Raw genomic sequence first — 22,717 nt, 5'->3', positions numbered from 1 at the left:
CTGCTGCTTAGGCAGATCTTTATTTAGAGCCTCCGAGTATGTTTTTGTGTGATTATGTGTTTGGTTTGCTGTCGTGGTAGGTCTATGTGAGACTGGAATTGTAGTGAGTGTGGTTTCCTTCTCCTCCTGACTGGTTATGCCAGTACTGATTTGAGAGATCTTAGCCTCCAGTTTGGCTATATGGTTGCATCTCTCACATGTGTTGGAATTTGTTGGGAGGAGGAGAGGGTTGTCTGTGTACATGAGGCAGTTGTAACATTGCCTCAAGATTCCCATATTTACCAGCTGGACCGGAGAGGAGATTGACAACTGACCTTTGGACATGCTAGAATAATATTGGGAATTCCTTTATAATTGAAAACAAGGGCCAATGGGGAGCGAGGGTGTAGTGCTTTTAATTTTTAGTGCTGACTTATAATTGCTTTAGTGAGCAAGTGCCAGGTAACAAGTGCAATGTGTTACAGGTAACTTAAATGCAAAAACGACAAACAGTAACTTTCTTTCAAGCGAAGCAAGGAAATAAGTACAGTAAGCAATGCAGATATCACTAGGGATCCAGAGAAGCGCTGAGAAGCCGCGTTTTAGGTGGAATTAGCGTTCCAGGGAAATAACAAGCATACAAACAAAGCTAGATTCAGCAGGCCTGGATCTAGTCTATGCTACAGCAAACAAGATGTACCAATTTCAGTAAGATACAGTTCAAATATTCAGGCACTATAAACCTCTGACCAGAAATTCCCAGCTCAGAAGGGCAGAGTCCAGCCTCTCCTCCCACAAGAGTGCAGACCACGAACCTTCTTAATGTAAAATAACTGGCCTGAAGCCCAAGTGCTTAAACCAGAGCTAATACACTTTAAGAATAACAGACACTGAGCTCTCAATCAGCAGTTCCCAATTTAGAAGGATGAAAGCTACCTGTCCTGCCACCACAGTGCATGCCACAAACCTTCCCAATGTAGAACAACTGGTCTGAAACCCAAGTGCTTAATCCAAAAGACTTAGAACGATAGCTACACTTTAACCAAGTTACTACCAAGCAGTAATAAATACAACTGAATACTTTAAATAATGCCTGGATTAGTGCTCAAGTTATACAAACAAAGCTAGATTCAGCAGGCCTGGATCTAGTCTATGCTACAGCAAACAAGGTGTACCAATTTCAGTAAGAAGAAATTCAGATATGCATGCACTATAAGCCTTCAACCAGAAATTCCCAGCTCAGAAGGGCAGAGTCCAGCCTCTCCTCCCACAAGAGTGCAGACCACAAAACCCTCTTAATGTAAAATAACTGGCCTGAAAGCCCAAGTGCTTAAACCAGAATTAATATACTTTTAGAATAACAGACACTGAGCCCTCAATCAGCAGTTCCCAACTTAGAGGGATGTAAGCTACCTGTTGGGCACAATTGTAGTTATTGTTTTAAATTCTGCATTATCATAGGATCATAGGATCATAGGAAGCTACTAGAGTAGTGGCACTATGACGCTTACAAACCTAGTCAAGTTCTGCCCTTGTTTCCATGATCAGCAACTATTGCCCCTGTCCAAGAGAGACACAGGTGGAACCTCCCCCAGGGGTGAATTTATGGTTACCCATCCAATCATCCTTGCTCCTGAAGAGGGCCAAAGAGGTGCTCTACTTTACATGAATTGGGAGTCTGTTCCACAGTTGTGGTAACCTCTGGGAGGCATATCTGTCCCTCCAGCAGGTTCTATTAATGTCACATACCAGGTTAAGGTCTTTAGAGTGAGTAAGCCATGAACCATTGAACTTATGGATATGCAGCATTTCCAGTAAAGCAGAGTCAGAGATTGCCTCTAAGTAGTTTGTATGAAACAGAGTAAAGTGACATTGACTTCAGTCAGTCCACATAGGACAGATACTGAGGACCTTGAGTTCTCCTTGTGAGACATCTTTATGGTCTCTCCAATTGCTGCAGGTGCTTGGAAAGGTACATACTAAAAGGGGCATTGTACTCAGTTATTAGCCAGATGAAGGAAAAGTACAGGGAGATTATAACTTCTTTTTTTCTGGAGGCAAGGCTCTTACTTGCTTATTTTTATTTATTTATTTAACATTTGTTGACCAGGAAAATCTGACTGGATGCATGTCCATTTTCAGAGGAGGCCCAGGGAGAAAAGTTCCAGAGTTAAATTCAAGCAACATTATAAGGTACACAGAAGCTTTCAAATTACACAGAAAGTAGCAGACTTAACACTGACAAGTAACATATTATTCGAGCTTAGTTCCGGTTAACATAGCTAGTACTAAACTTAGCATAGATCAGTTTCAAGGCAAACGAAGCTTCAGGTTTAACATAATTACATAGACTGTATACAAATTTGCAGTTTTAGGTTTAGGCATTACGTAATGGTGAACACTGAGGAGAATAGAATAGTGAACAAGTTGGTCAAGTAGGTAAGTACAGGGTATAGTAACGGGGGAGAGACAGAGTAGGTTGATTCGATAGCAGGATAGGTATAAGAAGCAGGAAAGTGAAGTAGGTAAGTATGTAGTAAGAGTAGAGGTAGAGAGTGAAAGCAGTAGTTAGTGGGTAGATTAGTGATCAGCGTTATGAGATCAGCAATATAGAATGCCCTTCTTACCACCGTGGAAACATGCTGATCAAAGGTAAGGCTGCTGTCAACCTGTGTGTCCAGGTCTCTCACCACTGAGTGCATACGTAGGGAGTCTCTGTTGTTGTGGTAGTTAGCTGGAACATAACTCTTACCTGAAATGGATGATAATACATTTTTTGCATTGTGTTTAAGTCTGTGACCTTGGCACCAATCATTTGTTTGCATAAGAACCTCTTGTAGGATGTTGACATCATTTGGGGATTCTATAACAGCTCTCAGTTTGCAGTTGTCAGCAAACTTTGTCAGCCACAGACTTTTAGTTATTGCTTGTATTTCAGAGAAATGAATTCCGAACCGTAGCGGTCCTAGGACTAATCCCTGTGGAACACCACTGGTTATGGGTCTGCTGTTGGAGAAGGATTCCTCTATTTTGACTGTATGGGTTCTATCATTCAGTTAGTGACCACCTAAAAGGGTTAATAGCTAGCTGGGTGAGTTTGTCAATAATGCCTGAGTGGGAATAGTGTCAAAAGCCTTGGCCAAGTCCAGGTAGGCTGTATGCACAGTTTTCCCTTCGTCTAGGGCTCTGGTGACTGTCATGAAGAAGTCACCAGGTTTAACAGGCATGATCTCCCTTTGACAAATCCAAACTGAGTAGGGCCAAGTGTTTGGAGATTACCTATATCCTTGTTGATAAGGTCCATGATGATTTGCTCCATGGCCTTGCAGATAAAGCTAGTCAGGCTAATAGGTCTATAGTTCCCATGGTCAGTGGAAGCACTACCTTTCTGCAAGGAGATAACATTTTCCATTTAGTTGGGATGAAGCTGGTGCTTAGACTATGATTGAAAAGAGTACCCAATGGTGCTGCTAGTTGTTGTAGCAGCCCATGTAGAACACAGCTTGGGATGTTATCAGGTCCCATAGATGCTGTGTTTTTGGCCTTAGAAACAAGGTGGGGAACATGTGGAAGGAATATCGTGGGGTATGTCTGGTTGGGACAGGGGAGGGAAGTTTTCCCAGACCTTGTTGGTTAACAGGTTTGCTATGTCAACAGGATCAGTGTATGTGGTATCATTAACTACCAATTTGGCGCAAATCTGTTTCTTACCTTTTAGGCTACAGATGTAACTAAAGAATGCCCTATGTTTTTCCTTGGTTGAGGATGCTAATTTGGATTCATATTTTGCTTTGGAGGACTTCACAAGAAGTCTTATTTACTTGTTTAAGCTTGTTTAAGCTGACAGTGGAGTGTTTCTAGTTTAGGGCACCCTCCCTCTTATCTTACTTTTGACAACAATTTCTTCCTTTTATTGTAAATACTTTTAACAGCAGTTATCCACCAGGCAGATTTTCTCTTCCTTGAAGTGCTTGTTTTGGTCTTGTCGAGTATGGTCGCATCAATGGAGTTATGCAGGTGTTTGTAAAAAGCATTGATGTAGGACTTGGCATAGTTGCTTTGCAGAAGTTTTTTTTAGTTTAGTTGTGCTGGGGGGGTCCGGTGTGATAGTTACTTTGAATGAGACTGATTTGTGGTCAGATCTGACAAGGGAAGACCTCACAGTGAGGTATTACAGCGGTCTCCCATATTGGTGAGCACCAGATCAGAATGTACCCCTAGTTGGGGTGTCCACCAGCTGGTCTAGGGCGTTGGAGTTAATGAACTTGAAGAACCTTTAAGAATGTGAGTTTGAGCATGAGTAATTTACCCAGTTAATGGATGGGTAATTAAAATTACCCAGAACCATGGTGTTTGGATGTATCTTGATGGATTCCAGTATATCCAAGTAGGCAGAATGGGTGCCCTGATTCATGGAGGGGGTCCTGTAGCTGGCAGTGACTTGAATAGGTGTCCTACCAACAATTAGTTGCACCTGAAGTGTCTCCAGGGAATCATACTGTTTAACCAATCTGGAGATGTATTTATCTTTAATGAATATTGATACACTGCCTCCTTTAGTTTTCATGCCTTCCATTCATGGTCTGAATGTGTGGTAGGAGATTTAACCCAGTATGGCTGGGGTGCTCTCCACAGCCTTGAACCAGGTCTCTGTGGCTGTACAGATGTCAGTGTCTTCCAAGGTGAGGACTGCTATCAGTGAGTGTAGTTTCATGCTAAGAGTCCTAGCATTTAGTAGCATAACTTTGAGGGTTTTTTTGATGAAATGTTTAGATCAGGAATTTTGTCCTTGTGACGTTGCCTAAAAAGGTACTATGGGGAGGGCAAGACCCTTTGCCAGTAGCAGATATCTCATGGGTGACAGATGAAGACCATCTCTGGCAAAGCATTGAGGTTGAATGCCTGTTGATCTGATGAATCCTGGCACTAGAAAGATAGCTGACCATGACTTTCTCCTTGTTTAGCCTGGTGAGGGGGATGTCTGTATGTCTAACTATAGAGTCTGCTATGACTAAGGTATTTGGAACGGATGTGCATTGCCTTATGGGCTTTGATGGTGAGACACATGCTTATGTCATTATGTGCATTATGTGTTTTGGATGTTATGATTGGTTTAGTATGTATGTGTTTTGGAGGTCTCTGGTGTTTAGGCAGACTTTATGTGAGTACCTCCACATATGAAGGTCTATGTATATGCTGTGTGTCATGAGTAGGAGTTGTGGTAGGTTGACTGATAACCAGCTCTGTATTGCTGTCTATTACATGAGATAGTTGTTATTCCAGATTCTTAATGTAGGTGCATCTCTCGCAAATGGTACAGGAATGATTTAGAAGTACGGGGTTGTCATATATAAGGCAGTTGCTACACTGCCTCAGTAGATCCATGACAACCAGGCCAGTAGGAGAAAAGAAGGGAAACTAACAGTTCATTTTCCTAGGAATAATCCTGGTCTGACTATAACAGCTGAAGAGGGAATACAGCAGGGAAAGATATTATTAGATTTAGGCATGAAGAGCTCTGGTTTAGGTAATATTTGTGAGGCTAGAGAGCAGGAATCTGTAACCAGAAATCCCTCTGTGCAGTAGTGCGCGATGAGCAAACAAACAGCAGCAAACTGGTTCAAACACATGCTTTTTAAAGCAGAAAAACAGGAAACAGCCAACATTCAAATTATCCAATCAAAATACCCTAAACAGAGCCCTGCAACAGTAACTCTAGCTAGATCAGTCCAAGCTATACCTTCTTGCCATGAGGGTACGGGGGGCCTCTCTAGACAAAAGATTAACTGTTTTACAAACTCCAAAGGTCACAAACAGTACTAGATTCAGCAAAAACCTGAACCTAGTCTATGTTAGTGTTTTTTCAAGTATAGCAAACAAGTAAAATGAACAAAATAAGCAGATGAACAGTAATTACAGTTGTAATAAGAATTCAATAAGCAGACAATCTAAAAAATGCAGTAAAATACAGGTGTACAGTTTAAACAGACAGATATACAGCAAATATTGTTTTATTCAATCAGAAAGTTCAGAAAACAGTTGAAAATAAGCAGTTATCATTTGTAGTCTCTCAGCATGTATTTGAGTAACAGTAGAGCAAGGGCAGAAGGACTAACTCAGTGCAGCTTTGAGCAAACAAATGTAATTGCATCTACAGTACAAGTAAAAAGAGAAAGTTTACTCTGCAAGACAGTTTGTGAAAGGGGTCTAAATTATAAAAGTGGTACTACTATAGTGTGAATTACTATATATTCTAATATAGACATATTAAGAATTTGTAAAATGTGACACTCATAAGTCAGATGTGTTATAACTGAGACAGGTTCATAGGTGTTTATTAGGCTAATCTCCACAAGGGCCTTTTTAAGCCTAGCCATGCATCCCAAATCTCTGACAAGTGCTGATACCCTTGATAAGTGTAATCATGGGCCTGGGAGATGAACCATTTACAGGTTACCTATGTCCATTAGAGACACAGGTGCCAAACCAGGGATGAATGTCTGGTTTCACATCCAATTGTCCAAATTGCACTTCAGTTGGGTTAGAGAGGAACTCTGCTTCACATGGATGGGGAGCCTGTACAATATATGTGGTAGTCTCTAGGATACATATCTATCTCTCCAGCAGGTCCTATTTATATCACAGTCAAGGTTTAATTCTTTATAAAGGGTAATTCTTTTGCTGTTTGTTTTGTGGATATGCAGGAGGTCCATCAGAGTGGGATCCGACAATGCCCTGTATGCCAGAAATAGATGTCCCCTCAAAAGCCTGTAGGAGACAGAATACAGGGATAGGGCCTTGAAGACATTGTACTTTAGTGAGGAACCTCTGTGGTTGTTCCAGTTGTTGGATATGCCTGGTTAACTACATACCAAAAGGGGCACTGTACTCAAAGTTAGTTTCCTTTATTGCAGTACTTACTGAAGGACAGAGTTAGTGACATTTACATGAAAGAAAGTAATTGGAGAGACATGTTTTTCTGGAGAAGATTTAGGTTGATGCCTGGTGCATGATTAAAATACCTGGGCAGATGCAAGAATAGCAAATGTTTGTTGATGTGTTTATTGAGTGTTATAGGTATAGTTTGCTAGAGTAATGCTATTTAATTTCAGTAAACATCTGAAACTGCTAATGGTGAAAAGTGGCTACCTTGCTATTTGGTTCCTCCTGTAAATGAAAACTAAATCATCAGACTTCCACAACTTCTCCTTTGATATTGCTATTATCTCATCAACCCCCCTCTCTTGAAATTTAGCAGCATCACCCATGTTATCAATTAGGATGGCTAAAGATCATACTCAGTATGGTTCTTACATAATTCTCCCCATTACATTACATTATTTCCATCTTCACTTATATTCTTCATCATTAAGAGTCTGGTATGGTTTTCGGTACTTAGAGCATTTTCTCCATCATTAAGAGTCTGATTTTTTTTGGTACTTACAGCATTATAAATTTCTAAAATTAACAACACCCACCCCTGTCTCATCACTGATCCCATTCAGCAGTTAGGGGTGCATGCAGAGACACATTTCAAGGACACACATTTACCTTTTCCTGCCTATATTTACCTACCCTTTATTAACACATTATAAGCTTTTTATTCTCTTATACTTTTTATTTTAATTTCTCCAAAGCTATTTATTATTTTATTGGTATGTCTTTACCCTGATTCTGTATCTATTCCTCACATTAGGCTAATATTTTGTCCCCCTAGTTAGCATAGCATGTATAACTGTGCAATGAAGTATGATTCTGCTAGTCACCTGGTGCAGAGGTTAAGGCTGAGAGCTATAGTTCTCCTGGTACAGGATTGGATTCCCATTTGTATCCAGTGGGTTTACCTGATTAACAAATAGTTATTATTATTATTATTGTTCGATCCCCTACCTTTTCACTAGTCGATGGAAAATTTAACAACCATACACGCAACTCTTTTTCTACATACTTGTTAGTTTGAGTACTTGCAGTCAGAGCACAAGATTGCCCACAAAGGGGTTCCATAATCTATTTTTGTTTTCCACCTTCTTTGGCTGCCAGTTTTATTGTATTGTTTATTAATGTATAATTGTTTAGCTTATTTAGTTTATTTACAAAAGCAGTGTAATAATAATGTGATCCATTGATTTTTGGCTCCCAAATTACTGAATGACAGGATTTTGAGATGGATTCAAATGAATATGATGATCATGCTTGTCTCTTATCTACATTGACAGTCATAGCTTCATAGGTCCATAGGTGTATACAAGGCTAATGACCACTAGGGCCTTGTAAGTCTAGCATTACAACCCAAATGTGACCCACAAATTTAATTTATATAAGGGGTGATATTGACTGCCTCTGTCCATCATAGGTGCCAAACCAGGGATGAATTTCCAATTACCATCCATTGGTCTGAATTGCACTTAAATAGGGATAGTGAAGAATTCATTTTCACATGGAAGGGGAGCCTGTTCTAAAGAATGGGAATTCTTCGAGATACATACCTGTCTCTCCAATATGACCTATTTAAGTTGCAAGCAAAATTTAGGTCTTTTGATCTAGTAGCTTGGATGCTGTTTTTTTTTTTTTTTTGCGGATATGCAGAAGAGTATTATTAATGTATTATACAAAAGTATTATTAATGTATTATACAAAAGTATTATTAATGCCCTTAGTATATTAGTTATTGAAATTCTGCGACTTGGTTTGTCAACATTTGAACATGAATGCACTTATTTCAGATAATTTACTTTATCTATCTACAGCACCACTTTTAATTTTTTTAATTTTTTTGTTGAATAGTATTCATCATTCACATTGAATTACATACACATTTATGTACTTGCTTAGTGTTTATGTCACCTCCCTTTTCTTTTTGCTCCTGATCTTTTTTTCAACAATTTAGTACATACTTAATAAAAAAACATGCATTGTTTTATCAGCACTAAATAAAAGTAAGATTCTGCAGTGCCTTTATTAACTTCTGCATTGATTCTATAGTTTGTGTTGTTTCCTTTAGTTGAAAATGTAGCTTTTCCATTGACATTGTTATATGCCCAGATAACTGTCATGTGTCAGAGTAATATGCTTGCACTGCAAAGATTCTGTCTTATAATGACCATAATATATGATAGGATAGTACATATCGGCAAGGTTCTCAGTGAATGAATAAAGAATGATTATAAGCCTGGAAATGGATTTTTATTAATGATGTGAAACAATATGTAAGTAAACAGCAGTCTATTCATTCATTGAATATGATGAGTCCTTTAATTACAATCCCCACTATTTTGCAAGATACCTACCATTTCTCCTCGTGGCTAATCAAAATCCATGGTAATCATATAAATCTGATTTTAGTGAGGTTTAGCAAATGTGATTTAACTTTAACTTCATCATTGTTATATGTTGCAGAGTGGACAATTCTGAAGATCCAGTGTATGAGAGCTTAGAAGAATTTCATGTGTTTGTATTGGCGCATGTGTTACGAAGGCCCATCGTGGTGGTAGCAGACACAATGTTGAGAGACTCAGGAGGTGAAGGCAAGTCTGACATTGTGCATACTTTCAGATGCAGCATATATGCATGTTCATTGTAACCAACAGCTTGACAATATATGATAAATGTTGCAGACTCCATTTTCATCTTTATTACAGCATTTGCACCAATTCCATTTGGAGGCATTTATTTACCTCTGGAGGTATCTCCTAGCAAATGTCACTGCTCACCACTGGTATTGGCTTACGATCAGGCTCACTTCTCTGCTCTTGTATCAATGGAGCAAAAGGATCAGCAGAGGGAACAAGGTATGCAAGATATATATATTTTTTTAATTTTAGAAAATAATTACCATAACAGACTACTGATTAAAGTTAAAGACCTTCTTTTTGCAGCTTAAGTTACAACAAACATTATGATTAGTTTTGTGGTAGAGCCAAAATGTACTTTAATTAGATATTGCTGTGTTTTTTGTTGTTAAATGGAGAAGCTAACAAAGTCTGCATTTGATTAACTTAAAGTAAAAAAAGGAGTAGAAAAACTGTCAGGAAGAAAGATCAACGCCAATTTCTTTTGATATGTCTCAGAGTTAACAGAAGAAATATGTTGAATTTTGTAGACTCCATTTTATATATCCCATATACTATGTATATAAATGCAATCAAATAAATTGTGTTAAGTTTTTAGTCAATTTTTTACTGCAAAAGTATCGGTCATGCTTAATTCATGATCAGGTAAATACTATATTTTGTGTATTTGGGGCACTTTATACAGCTAGTCTGTAGGGATATATTTTTGATATGCATTTTGCTTTAAGTAATGCCCCTAATGAAAGAAAAACAAGAAATACTTTCCATGTGTTACAACATGAGAACATCATGTTCCAAGGAAGGATGCTCCTGCCTTAAGCTTAGGATAGATATTTTGTTGCACAAAATGTTATCCTTTCTGGTTAATTAATTTCATTTTAAGTGTACATAACCTCTTAAAAAAATAATAATAATAATATCTACATCCTACATAGATAGAGTAATATGATGATTCCCATAAAGGCATTGTACCCGAATGTGGTTGCTCAAAAAGAATGAGTTATAGGATGAGCCCCTCATTCAGGCTATGCCCCCATTCTTACTTCCAGCTGTAATAGTCTTCCCTCTTAGATTTCTGTAATAGTCTGAACACATTGCTAATTTGGGTGGATGTTGAAGTAGAGCCACTGGTTCTCTATCGTTACAGGAGTTAGTTGGGGTGGTTTGGTCACTTTGAGAGAATCCGCTCACAGAACTGTTGCTGGAAGGTGTACCAGGTATGTCCCACTAGGAAGACATTTTGCTGCTGGCCTAGAGCATGCTGTAAGGGATATATTTCCTCATCTTGACTGGGAACACCTATGGATCTCAAAAGATGAACTGAAAACTGTTGATTAGCACAAGGAAATCTGATCTGCCTTGCACACTGTGCTTTCACAACAGCTCTCACAAGAACAGGTGGATTAAAAAATGCAGGGTTGAATCCCAATACAATACGTCAGACTGAATCAATTTTAATGAAACTTGCTTTGTCTTAAATAGTATCCTATTCCACTTAATGATAGCCAGCAAGTAAGATACATGTAAACATCTATGTGTTCTGGAAAAGAATTATTAGGGCACTGTAGCAATGTCTTGCTCAATGAAAGATACAATCATTGCTGTATTACAGGTAGCACTTTTTATCCAGTGAGGTATGGATTTAAATAAGTGAGAGGCACAACAAAAAAATAACACTAAAACAAATGCATTGCTCTCAGTTGAGCTAACAGCAGAACTAAGCCTTTAAAGAATAAAAAATCTGTCTTCCAGCTTTTCCTGGTTAGGGGTCACCACAGTGGAACTCCAATCTGCTAATGATTGGCAGTGAATTTTTACAGTGTCAAGTTGCCAGCCCACCCAGTGCCTAAACTTCAAAGGCGGCACACCCACCTGCATGTCTTTAAACTCACTAAACCACAGGGAGGATATGCAGACTCCACACAGAAGGTGCTGCAGCCAAGAATCAAACCAGAGAACCTCTTGCTGTGAGGCAACAATGCTAACCGCTGCACCACCATAGCCACACTGGAACTAAGCCTTTAAAGAATGCTATAGTTAATTTCAATAATGAAAATCATCCCAAAATTGTAAAACTGTCTAACAACATTCTAAAATGGTTCTGCTTTCATCAGAGTTGTATGATACAAAGATCAACACAACAGGTGAATAAATATGTTTTTTCAGTTGTCACAATGGCAGGGAGGAGGAGCGTAGTAAATTCATTTGACAGGCTTATAGCCCTAGTCTCAGAGAAGAGTACTAAAAAAAATAATAAATAGGTTGAGGGTAGAATAAATTTAGTTTCATTACTTATATTTGCCTTCAAAGTTGCATTTATTGGTGTAGGTTCAGTAATGAGCTATGAACAAAACAACTAATTTGAGCAAAAAAAAAAACATTTCACAAAGAGGCAATTAGGTTCTTTCCAGTTGTCTGAGTTTTTTGTAGCTTTTGACTTCACATTTTACAATAGGGCCGACAAGCTGGAATGTCTTTCTTTCCTTTTCTGGAAGATTTAAGTTTTTAAGGAAAACAGGAACTATCAAACACACCCTCTCATAAAGTGTTGTCTATTTTTCAGAAAAGCTGCCTTGTTAAGCTTCCTCTGGATGTTTGAATCTTAAACCAGCTGATCGTATTCTCCCTTTTTGTAGTACTTCTCTTCTTTCCCAAGGACTGGGTTCAGTCAGCTGTTTCTTGGACTAGGTCTCCTTTGTGAACTATCTGTAGTTCATTCTGCATTCCTGCTCATGGTAGTGTGTCTCAAACATTTCAGAAGTATAAGGGACTGGGGTAGAATGAAGAAAGCTTACAACATTTTTTCAATTGCATTTATTTCTCCAGGAGTTAATACGTCCTATTTGTGGTCAGAACAGTTGAACCCATCTATCCCAGATCATTTATTTCTGTGAGAATCAAGGTTCACATGTTTATAAGGTAAATACCTGGCAATTAGTCTGCAGACTAGACTACTACAGCTTTTAGAAACCTGTCATACAATCAGACCAGTTGTAAACTGTGTGTGGGGCATCCATATTTGTCAGAGACCCATTTATCTCAAGTTCGATTCCATACATCCCACAAACAGAACTTACTGAACTTCAAATCCCCCTAAACAAAACACATTCTTATATCATAGCCTGCTGTAAGTCACATTCTATGCTCCCAGATGATTGTAAACTTTAAATGTGCTCATGGAGCTATCCATAAATACAAATTCTCATCTCTAGTCAAATTCCATCACAAATTTGCTTTTTTCTACTTTAGACCTATTAAACACAACCCAATAAATCTCAATGAATTCAAGAACAAATTAAAACTTTATGATGAGCTCTCAAAATTTAGCTACAAGACTTCTAGCACCTCTGTAGCCTCAAATATCATTTATAGCAATGAATGTTATTCCTGTCCAACAAGCGGCATTACCTGGAGATCCCCAATCAGAAGCCAATATGCTGGGAAAGTTAAATAAGCCACCTTTGTAGAATGTCAGCATTAATAACCTCTATAACATAAGATTTAAAAAGCCAATTAGAGCAAATAATAAATAAAAATATATCCCCTTTATAGACTAAAAGACCAGCAAACAATTGAAAATTAAGGAATATCAAAGTGGAACACAAATTATAATTAGCATGTGAAGCAAAGGATAAACATACATTCTTTTTTAACTTCATCAGATAAATAAGAAAAGCACACAACAATCCCCAAAATTAATTCATAGTGGTATTACCCACTCTAACCATAAAGAAATTGCTGCTATACCTGCAGATAAATTTAGTCTCAACTTAACCCTAGAAACAGCCATTGAATTTCCAAAAATGATTGAATCCCTTATCCCACCAAAAGATGATTATGAAAAATGTCATAATTGAAGTGTCTAAGTCTAAAAATGCCATCTCTGTGCCCTGATAATATACTTAGTCATTTAATCAATTGTGCCAAACACCCCCTCTCTGACCCCCTCCTGAAACTGCTCAGTTTATGCATATCCACAAGATATGATTCTGAGACATGGAAAATGGTTAATGTCGTGCCACACCAAAAAGGAGGTGTGATGCTCCACCACTGGCAACAGTGATAAAGGAGCCTGAATCCTCACCACTGGCAGCAGTGGGGGACGTACACACTGGGAGGATGACAAGTACACAGACAGTAAAGTGCAATTTCCCTTAAGAGCACACAGAGACCACAGTCAGTCTGGGGCTGATTTCTCTCTCTTTCTCCAGATCCCCAATAACACTAACCACTGGCACAGCTATAGTGTTGAGATCTCAGCTGAGTGACCAATCCAAGACCTCCAGCACCCTCTCTTTCCAACCAGTGCTTCAGGTCCCTCCCCAAGTAGCTGACACACACACACACTTTGAGGTTTGATTTACACACGCACACACACAGACACACACACATACACACACAAAAGCACACGCGCGCGCGCACACACACACACACACACACACACACACACACACACACACACACCTGGGAAAGGCTGGCAATGGCTTACTAGCTATACCCCCTTCTGCCCAGAATATAAGTTACTTCTGCCTGCCACCAGTCGCTCTTTATTAGTTTCTTTAAGGCTCTTAACAAAGGGTGTCCAATCCTACTATGTAATGTTGCTATTAATCCAAATGGCAGTTTGACCAAGAGCAAGGCTATTAGGAGTGGCCTAGACAGTGCCACCAAAAAATTATGCAAGTACTCTCAGAACTTAAATATGTCTCACAAAATATCAGCAAAAAAGATAGATTTAAATACATTTTATAATAAATAAAAATAGAACAAGAAAATATTCAGTAAATAATCACAGTAACTTCAGAGTTCAAATCACAGGAAATATTTAAAACAACATTGCAGGACAGTGTCAAATAAATACAGAAAACATCTAAGCTATACTTCACTATATTCTAATTGTATCTAAGAGAAAGTACTGCACCCTAGTTAACTTACTTACAGAGCCAGGCAAGGCAGATATGGTGAGTAGGTCTTTCTAGCTGATGCTGTCAGGTCAAAGACAAAATACAAAATGCACTTCTTAAATTAATATCAAATATTACTGCTGGATTAGCTTGCAGGATTATATCACTTCTTGTCATCTGACTTTAGTTCCCAAGCTAAACCCTCATTGCTAGAAACTGCCAGCATTTAGCATCTCTCTATGAAAAAGATAGCCCTCAGATATTTGCAGCTGCTGGAAGACATAAAACAATAAAACACTTACAAGACAATGCAGAAGGCTCCCTAGATTTAGAGATCCTGCCCCCTTGTTGCATTGAAACCATCTTTTATGGCACAGTTATAAAATAATTTAATTTCAACCATTTTTCCTGAAGTTTGCAAGTTAACCTTCTATTTTCCAGTTTCCATTGTTAAACTATATACATTTACACAGTTACAATAGTGTATACAAATTTCTGTTCTTTTCAAGAAGTGTACACTGTGGATGCATCTTTAAGCTCAGTATTTTCAAACCCTTTCAACACAGACTTCTGTACCACCAGTTTGTTATATGGACAACATGCAGTTCTAATACATTTGTAACACAAGTATATGAATTGTGTTGATATTCACAAATTACATGTGATTATTTACAAAATTCCAGATAGCTGGGCTGACAGTACCTCTGTTTGTCACAGGGGGTACCACCTCAGAATCCAGGACCTATAAACTCATCAGCATAATAAGCCTAACATCCAGTTCTATGGAACCTATTATATCTGATTTCATAAGCTCTGAAAAACAAAATTGTTGTTTTAGACCAAAATTAATGTGGTTTTGCCAAAGGGAGAGTATGTCTACTTAATTAAATAAATGTCTATGAGAAATTTACTGAAGTTGTGGATGGTGGCCATGCAGCTCCTACATAATGCCTTAATCAGGTCAAGACTTTTGGCACTATTCCCTGTACTGAAATTGAAAAGTGCAAATGCAGAAACTTACATTGTAAGATGGATAGCAAGCTGGTTGACAGATAGAACCCACATAGTTAAAATAGCAGCTGTCATCCCAGAAAGCATACGATGACTAGCGGCATTCTTAGAGTTCAGTAGTGGGACCATTACTGTTTAGCATCTACTTCATGGACCTCTAAATCATTAATCCAGACGTATGTCCAACTAAATGCACTGATGACTGAAAACTGAGTGTCATTCAGTCAGCATCTAATCCTTTGTTAATATAGCAAGGAATAAACCAAACAAATCAGTAGTGTATTAAAACCAGGCTTAAACTGAAAGCAATGAAGTATGCCATTGACGCTTTTTGTAAATTAATCTCAATAGCAGCTTACAATATAGATACCCCCCAACTCCAGACACTGTAAGAAGAAAATTGAGCTCATCAGCCGGGGTGGCAACTCAACACCGTAAACATTCACTGCCAATCATTAGCAGACTGTAGTTCTACTGTGGCGACCCCTAACAGGGAAAAGCCAAAAGACAGCAGGCAGCAATAGACAGGTACTTGACTGTTACAGGGAAAATTTGCATTGACCGACATAAATGGGTATTTTCTGTTTGGTGCCTTAAAAGTAATAAATCAAACATTTATAAAGAATCATATTTCAATTTGTTAGTAGAGTAGGGAAAATTTATTTTATTTTACATTTGTTAACCGGGGGTGTCTGACTGAGCCAAAAAGCCTCTTTTTCAGCAGAGGCCCGGGGAGAAAAGCTCCACATAGAAACATTAGATACATTTAGTTATTTAGACGTGATCAGTATACATACAAATTACAAAAGACATGTTTTTACAGTGGTATGCAGCACATCAACAGTTACAGTGGAGAGAACAAACACAATCTTAATTTAAAAATAAAGGTAATTTTGTGGTTTACAGCTGAAATTTGGAACATAGGTAGAATACATACATAGTACACAGGTACAGTACATACATTGTAGATTAGCCAGTGTTTGTGAGTAAGATTGAAAACTATTACCAAGTACTCTAGGTTTACTATGTGTACCTTATCTGCTTTCACTAGCCTGGGGAGCAATCATGTCATTGCCAACTTTGCTTGAGGTGTTGCCTGATGAGGTCTTTAAAGGAGGCTTTGGATGATGTGTTTTGAATGCTAGTAGGGACAGAGTTCCATTTTTTAGCCACTGAGCTACTATATAGTGCATCTCCAAAGCTATTGTAGCTGTTGATGACTTGTAGTAGTAGTTTTCTTGATGATCTAAGAGACCTTTTGGCTGAGTGATGTTGTACTAGGTTTATGAGGGCAGGACACTTATTGGGGAGGTAATGGATCGAATGACAGAGGCAGAGCTGATTGTAGGCTAGGAGTTTGGGCAGCTCAAGCCAGTGGAGCTGTCTTAAAGCAGTGCAGTGATGAGTTCTATATTAGCAATTTGCAGCAAAGCGGGCAATTCTGTTATAGCAGGCCTCCATTTTGCTTAGTTCAGTTTTGTTGAGATTAGTCAGAATGAGAGTTGCATAGAGTAGGTGAGAGCGAGCAATGGCTGATCTTGTGTTGTTGGTAAGAAATGGTTTGAAATGGTAGAGTGATCCCAGTTTGGCATGTACTTTTTTAATAGTTAAGTTGAGATGGCTATCAAATGTTAGGTGGGAGTCTATGGTTATTCCCAATAGCTTAGCCTGTGCCACTGGAGTGATTGGAGTAGCATTTGTGGAGTAGATAGTGAATTGACTGTTATCAGTGTTTTTATTAGAACTGGTTATAATCATAAGCTGAGTTTTCTTTGGATTGAGGATAAGTTGGGCTTTGGTAAAATAGTTTTCAACATCAGAGAATCCTAGTTGAGTTGTTTGCAGAAGGGTGGGAATGTTTTGTGCAGCACAGATTAAGGTAGTGTCATCTTCATACTGAATGATAGATGCATGCTGTGTGGAGGTATGAAGGTAATTTGTGAAGATTGTGAATAGCAGTGGTCCTAAGACAGAACCCTGTGGGACTCCTATAGTTATGGGCAGCTGAGGAAAGAGAGAATTTTCCCATTTCACAGCTTGGTACCTGTCACTTAAGTAGCTTTGGAACCAGGTAAGAGTGCAATTTGATAAATGATATTGGTTTAGTTTATTTAGCAGGATTTGGTGCAAGACTGTGTCAAATGATTTGGACATTTCCAAAAAAAGAGTTGACACCTGCAGGCCTTTGTCTTTGAGATGGTTTACTGTGTCTGTGAAGCAGAGGAGGGCTGTAGTCGTACTATGGGCAGGTCTGAAACCATGCTGAGTAGGTGACAGGATGTTGCCGTCTAGGAGATATTTTAGCACCTGGGTATGGATGCATTTTTCTAGGATTTTGGCCAGGGGGGAGAGTAAAGCAATTGGTCTGTAGTTATTAAGTTCAGTGGAGACTTAGAGGAGCTCTCTGATTATGTAGCCCAGGCCGGTATGACCCTGACCCTGAGCAGCATCTTACCCTCACCAAGAATGATGCCACAGTACAAAGACAAAATGATCAGTTTTAACAATTGGCTTAATTACTGGTGTCATTCTAAGGGGATCCAATGTCTGTCTGCTTGGGATGACATGCTTGACAAGCCACGCTGCTTCGCAAGGGATGGCTTGCACCTGTCACCCCCATAGTGCCTTTTTTAGGCAAGGCTCAAATGACAAACCTACCTCCCTAGAAAACACAAGTGGAAAAAACTAAGGGTAATGCTGCTCAATGCCAGAAGTCTAAACCTCAAGATGCACGCCCTCGAAGCCCTCCTCAGTATGGAGAACATCGATGTCTGTGCAGTGACTGAAACCTGGTTCAAGGCTCCTGAGAGCACCGCAGCACTATCAGGTTTTACCTCATATCATGCTTTCCGGCCCCAAAACTTGGACTGAACCACAAAAGGAGGGGGAGTATCCATATTCATCAAAGATACCCACACCTCCAGGTTAGTGGCAACGCACGAAGCATCAGAGACCATCCAGGTGCAACTAACCATAGGCAAAACTGCCTTACAGTTTGTAGCATGCTACAGACCACCCTCTCAAACTCAGGAACCCCACACAGCCTTCCTGAAGACACTGGAGAGTATGAATGTCTCTCCAAATACCATCATTTTGGGAGACTTCAACTACCCAAACATAGACTGGGAACATTACTCAAGCCCCAACACCCTAGCCCAAAGGTTCCTAGAATTCATAAACTCAAATGCAATGGAACAACTAGTCACCATTCCCACAAGAGGAGACGATATACTAGACCTGATCATCACAAACATGGGGACAAAATGCTCCACACCGGAAGTATATCCCTCTTTGGTAAGATCAGACCATAAATTAATCTCACTGGATATCCACATCCCGCCCCCACCCCCTGCACAAAAGACCACAGTGAAGAACTTCTCAAAAGCCAACTTCACACTTCTTAAGACTAAAGTGGTATCCTTCAAGGCCCCTGGGCCAGTGGAAACCACAACCCACACTGCTGAATCCTTTGCAAATGCCTTCTACGGGCACCTTCAAGAATGCATGGATCATGCAATCCCAAATAAAACCAAGACCCATTCCCCCAAAGGCAGGCACCCGGTCTGGTGGACCCCAGACATAAACAAACTTTACAACAGGAGGAGGAAGCTACTACATGACAGAGCAAAATCCCCAAAAGGGAAGGCATCTCTGATCAGTACTAGCAAAAATCTACGATCACTCATAAAATCATCCAAGGCCAACTTTGAGAGAAAAATCGCAAAAGACACAAAAGACAATCACAAGGCCTTCTTTAGCTATGTTAGAAACCTGGGTGGAAACTCCCAGATATGCTCAGAGTTAGTCCAAAATGACACAAAATACACTGAACCCACTGACATTGCCAACATTCTGGCAGACAGGTTCAGTGCAAATTTCTCCTCCCCCCCAAAAGGAGAAATAACTATCCCAGCAGAGTGTAGCCTCCCTAACATCTCAGATGCCCAGGTGAGAGCCGCCCTCAATTAAGCTAAAAACACAGCATCAATGGGACCGGACGGTGTCCCGGGCTGTGTGCTACATGAACTCCAAGAGGAACTAAACCCACACATAAGGTTGCTGTTTAATCTTAGCCTTACTACAGGATACGTACCCAAAGAGTGGCGTACGGCAACAGTGGTCCCACTTCACAAAGGCGGTGCTTCTACGGACCCCGGAAATTACCACCCCATAAGCTTGATGAGCCTGGTCTGCAAAGCTATGGAGAGGATCATTATGGAACTCATAAACAAAGACATTGGGGACCTACAGACATTGGATCCTACCCAATTTGGCTTTGTCAAGGGCAGATCCTGCCTTTTGAACTTGGTCGACTTTTTTGAAACAGTCACTAAGGCCATTGATGAGAGCAAGGCAGTTCACACAGCCTTCCTTGACCTTGCAAAAGCCTTTGACACAATACCCCACTCGGGCATCATAGACAAATTCACCAGCTTAAATGTAAACCCATATGTCACAAGATGGGTGGCAAACTGGCTCAAGGACAGAACCCACAGGGTCAGAGTTGCTGGAGCTATGTCAGACTCTAAGTCAGTCACAAGCGGTGTCCCACAGGGCTCAGTCCTGGGACCCCCTCTTGTTCGGCATTTATTTTTCCGAGGTACAGGCAAACATAGGAGGATTGTGGCTGACAAAGTTCCCAGATGACTGCAAACTGGGCGCCATAATTGATACTCCAGCGGACACAAACATCCTTCAGAGAGGCCTCATAGAAATGGATAATTGGTGCCAAAGCCATGGCCTTAAGCTGAACGCCAAAAAATGTATAGTCATACCCTTTGGGAAAAACAAGGTACCCACAAATTACCACATAGGTGGTAATCCATTAATCTGGAAGAGGTAATCAGGGACCTAGGGACCCAGGTTGACAGTAACCTCTCATTTGACACTCACATTGCCAAAGTGGTTAGGAAGACCTTCTATATTGCCCACCTTATCATGAAGGGTTTCACATCTAGATCAAGAGAGGTCATTGTGCCCTGTACTCTTCTCTTATCAGGCCAATGATTGAGTACAATGCCCCATTTGGGATGTATCTCACCCGACACCTGCAGCAGTTGGAAAGACCCCAAAGTTCCTCACCAAGAGGATAAAGGGTCTTAAACATATGTCATATGCTGCCCGACTGAAAAAACTCCAGCTCTATTCAGTCGCATACCGCCTACTCAGAGGTGATCTGTGCCTGACGTACAAGGCCATGTCCAATCCGGAATTAATGGACATGCTCCACCTCAGAAAATCCAAATCCATCAGAGCCACGAGAGCAAGAGACTTAAACCTCAACACAGAAATAAATAGGACGTGCTGGAGGGACAGATTCATAACACAGAGGCTTCCTACACTCTGGAATAGAATCCCAGTCCATGTTAGGCAGAGCCCCTCACTGATTCTATTCAAGAGAAATCTTGACGAGTGGATGGGAGATCGTAGGTTTACCCCGGGGGTCATCTCTGTGTCACTACTAGACAGAGGCACAGTAAACTAAACCCTAAAAGGGCGTAGTATTCTCATCCTAAGCGGTGGTGAAAGCCACAAACACTCTGGCTAGGCTTATAAATGCCCTAGGGCAGATAGCCTAGTACGAACCTATGAACCTATGGAGGTACCGCCTGTATGTATGGGTGTAACATAGGATATTTTCCAGAGTTTGGGCACATAGTTTTTAACAATTGATCTGTTTATGAGAGTGGAGATTGGGATAGCAATAGCATCTGCTGTGAGTTTCAAGAAAAAGCTGGGGAGTAGGTCGGCTGCTGTTGATGAGGTTTTTACTTTGGAGATCATGCTTTTGATTGAAGTGGTGGAAACTGTTTTGAGGGTAAAGCTTGTATTAGTGTTGTTTGTGTTGGGGGGGATAGTGAGAAAGGAACTGTCCTGTGATACTAAGAATAGAATTGAGTTCACAAAGTGGGAGTTTAATTGTGTTTCGATGGGAACTTTAGTGTCAGGGTTTGTTGGTTTGGGGGTAGCCTTTTGGGTGGGTTTTAGTAGCTGGTTTACATTTTTCCAAAATTTTGGGGGGTTGTGTTGGCATTTAGTTTGTAATGTCGTGTAGTAGGACTTTTTGTCCAGCCTAATGCATTTTTTTGCACAGTTGTACAGTTCTTGGTACTTAGTTAGGCTTTGTGTTTCTTTGTTTTTTTGATAGTAAAGCCAGGCAGTGTCTCTGGACTTAAGGATTTGTTTGGTTTCTTTACTGAGCCAGGGGTTTGTAGAGGTTCTAACCTTGATTTTCGCAATGGAGCAACAGTGTCTAGGTGTTGTAGAACTGTTTTGTTGAAATATGCTACAGCCTGGCCAAGTGGGAAGGTTTTTAGGGGGGTCCAGTCACAGTTACAGAGTAAAGTATTGAGGACATCAGGAGAGAATTTTTTTGTTTCTAGTGGATTTATAATTAGTGGTTTTGCATATGCTTGTTATACTTATGTTGTGGTCACTTAAGGTGTCTGGGAGACTGCCTGCGTGGGGCTACAATGTGGGGTTGTTAGTTAGGATCCAGTCAAGGATGGATCCCCTTTTAGATTTTTTTATCACATCTAGTTGGAATTTGGACTAGCTGCTGGTAGCCATGGAGATTTATTAGATTATTTGGTGGTTCTGATATGCAGATGAACCAATTTAGGTTGAAATCCCCCAGAATAAGGGTTTTCTGTGAGTATGTGGAAGAACACCAGGATAAGAAGTCACAATTGTGGTGATGACCTTTTTAAGGTGAAGTTGAAGTTGTGAGATAAGTATGTCCCAATTATTGGGGGAGGGGTAGGAGTTTGGTAATTGATGTACAGTTAAGTTGGACTTACACAGTAAGGCAGTTCCACCCCCTTTACGAAGTGGTCTGTCTTGTCTAATGATATTGTAGCAGGTAGGGAGAACTTCTGAGTTAGCTATGTTTTTATTTAGCCATGCTTCTGTTAAAGCGACTATGTCTGGGGAGTAGTGTGCTATTGTGGCCTGGAGTTCAGGTATTTTATTTTTGATACTTCTAATATTAATTTTTAGCATTAAAAGATGGTTGGTTTTGCTGCTGTTGTTGATTTGCCCAGGGATGAAGATAGTGGGGTTGTTATGTTCTGACATTTGTGTTGGAGCAGTTTGTGTTGGACAGGATGGATTTGGGCCTGGGTTGGGGTGGATTTCCCCACTTATGGTGAGCCTGGTGTTAAAACGGTGATACAGATGTCGGAGTTTGGTGATGAGTGTGAGAAAGTATTATGTTTTTTGGAGTAGGAATGAGAGCATATGTGTTTAGTTCTG

The 22,717-nt window shown here is 39.9% G+C and overlaps 1 protein-coding gene across 1 annotated transcript in view; it reads left to right on the top strand.

Moving 5' to 3' along the window:
* OTUD7A (OTU deubiquitinase 7A) overlaps nt 1–22,717 on the top strand; it is a 999,311-nt gene that overhangs the window by 513,631 nt on the left and 462,963 nt on the right. The window contains exons 8-9 of the mRNA XM_044078484.1: nt 9,376–9,503; nt 9,618–9,767. Coding sequence (XP_043934419.1) covers nt 9,376–9,503; nt 9,618–9,767 — 278 coding nt within the window. The remainder of the gene's footprint in view (nt 1–9,375; nt 9,504–9,617; nt 9,768–22,717) is intronic.

This window comes from Protopterus annectens, chromosome 7.part1 (assembly GCF_019279795.1).
Source record: "Protopterus annectens isolate FY-2018-M chromosome 7.part1, PAN1.0, whole genome shotgun sequence".
In the NCBI taxonomy this organism is placed as follows: Eukaryota; Metazoa; Chordata; order Ceratodontiformes; family Protopteridae; genus Protopterus; species Protopterus annectens.
Note: the sequence above shows the minus strand (reverse complement) of the source record. Positions and strands in the feature narration are given on the sequence as shown.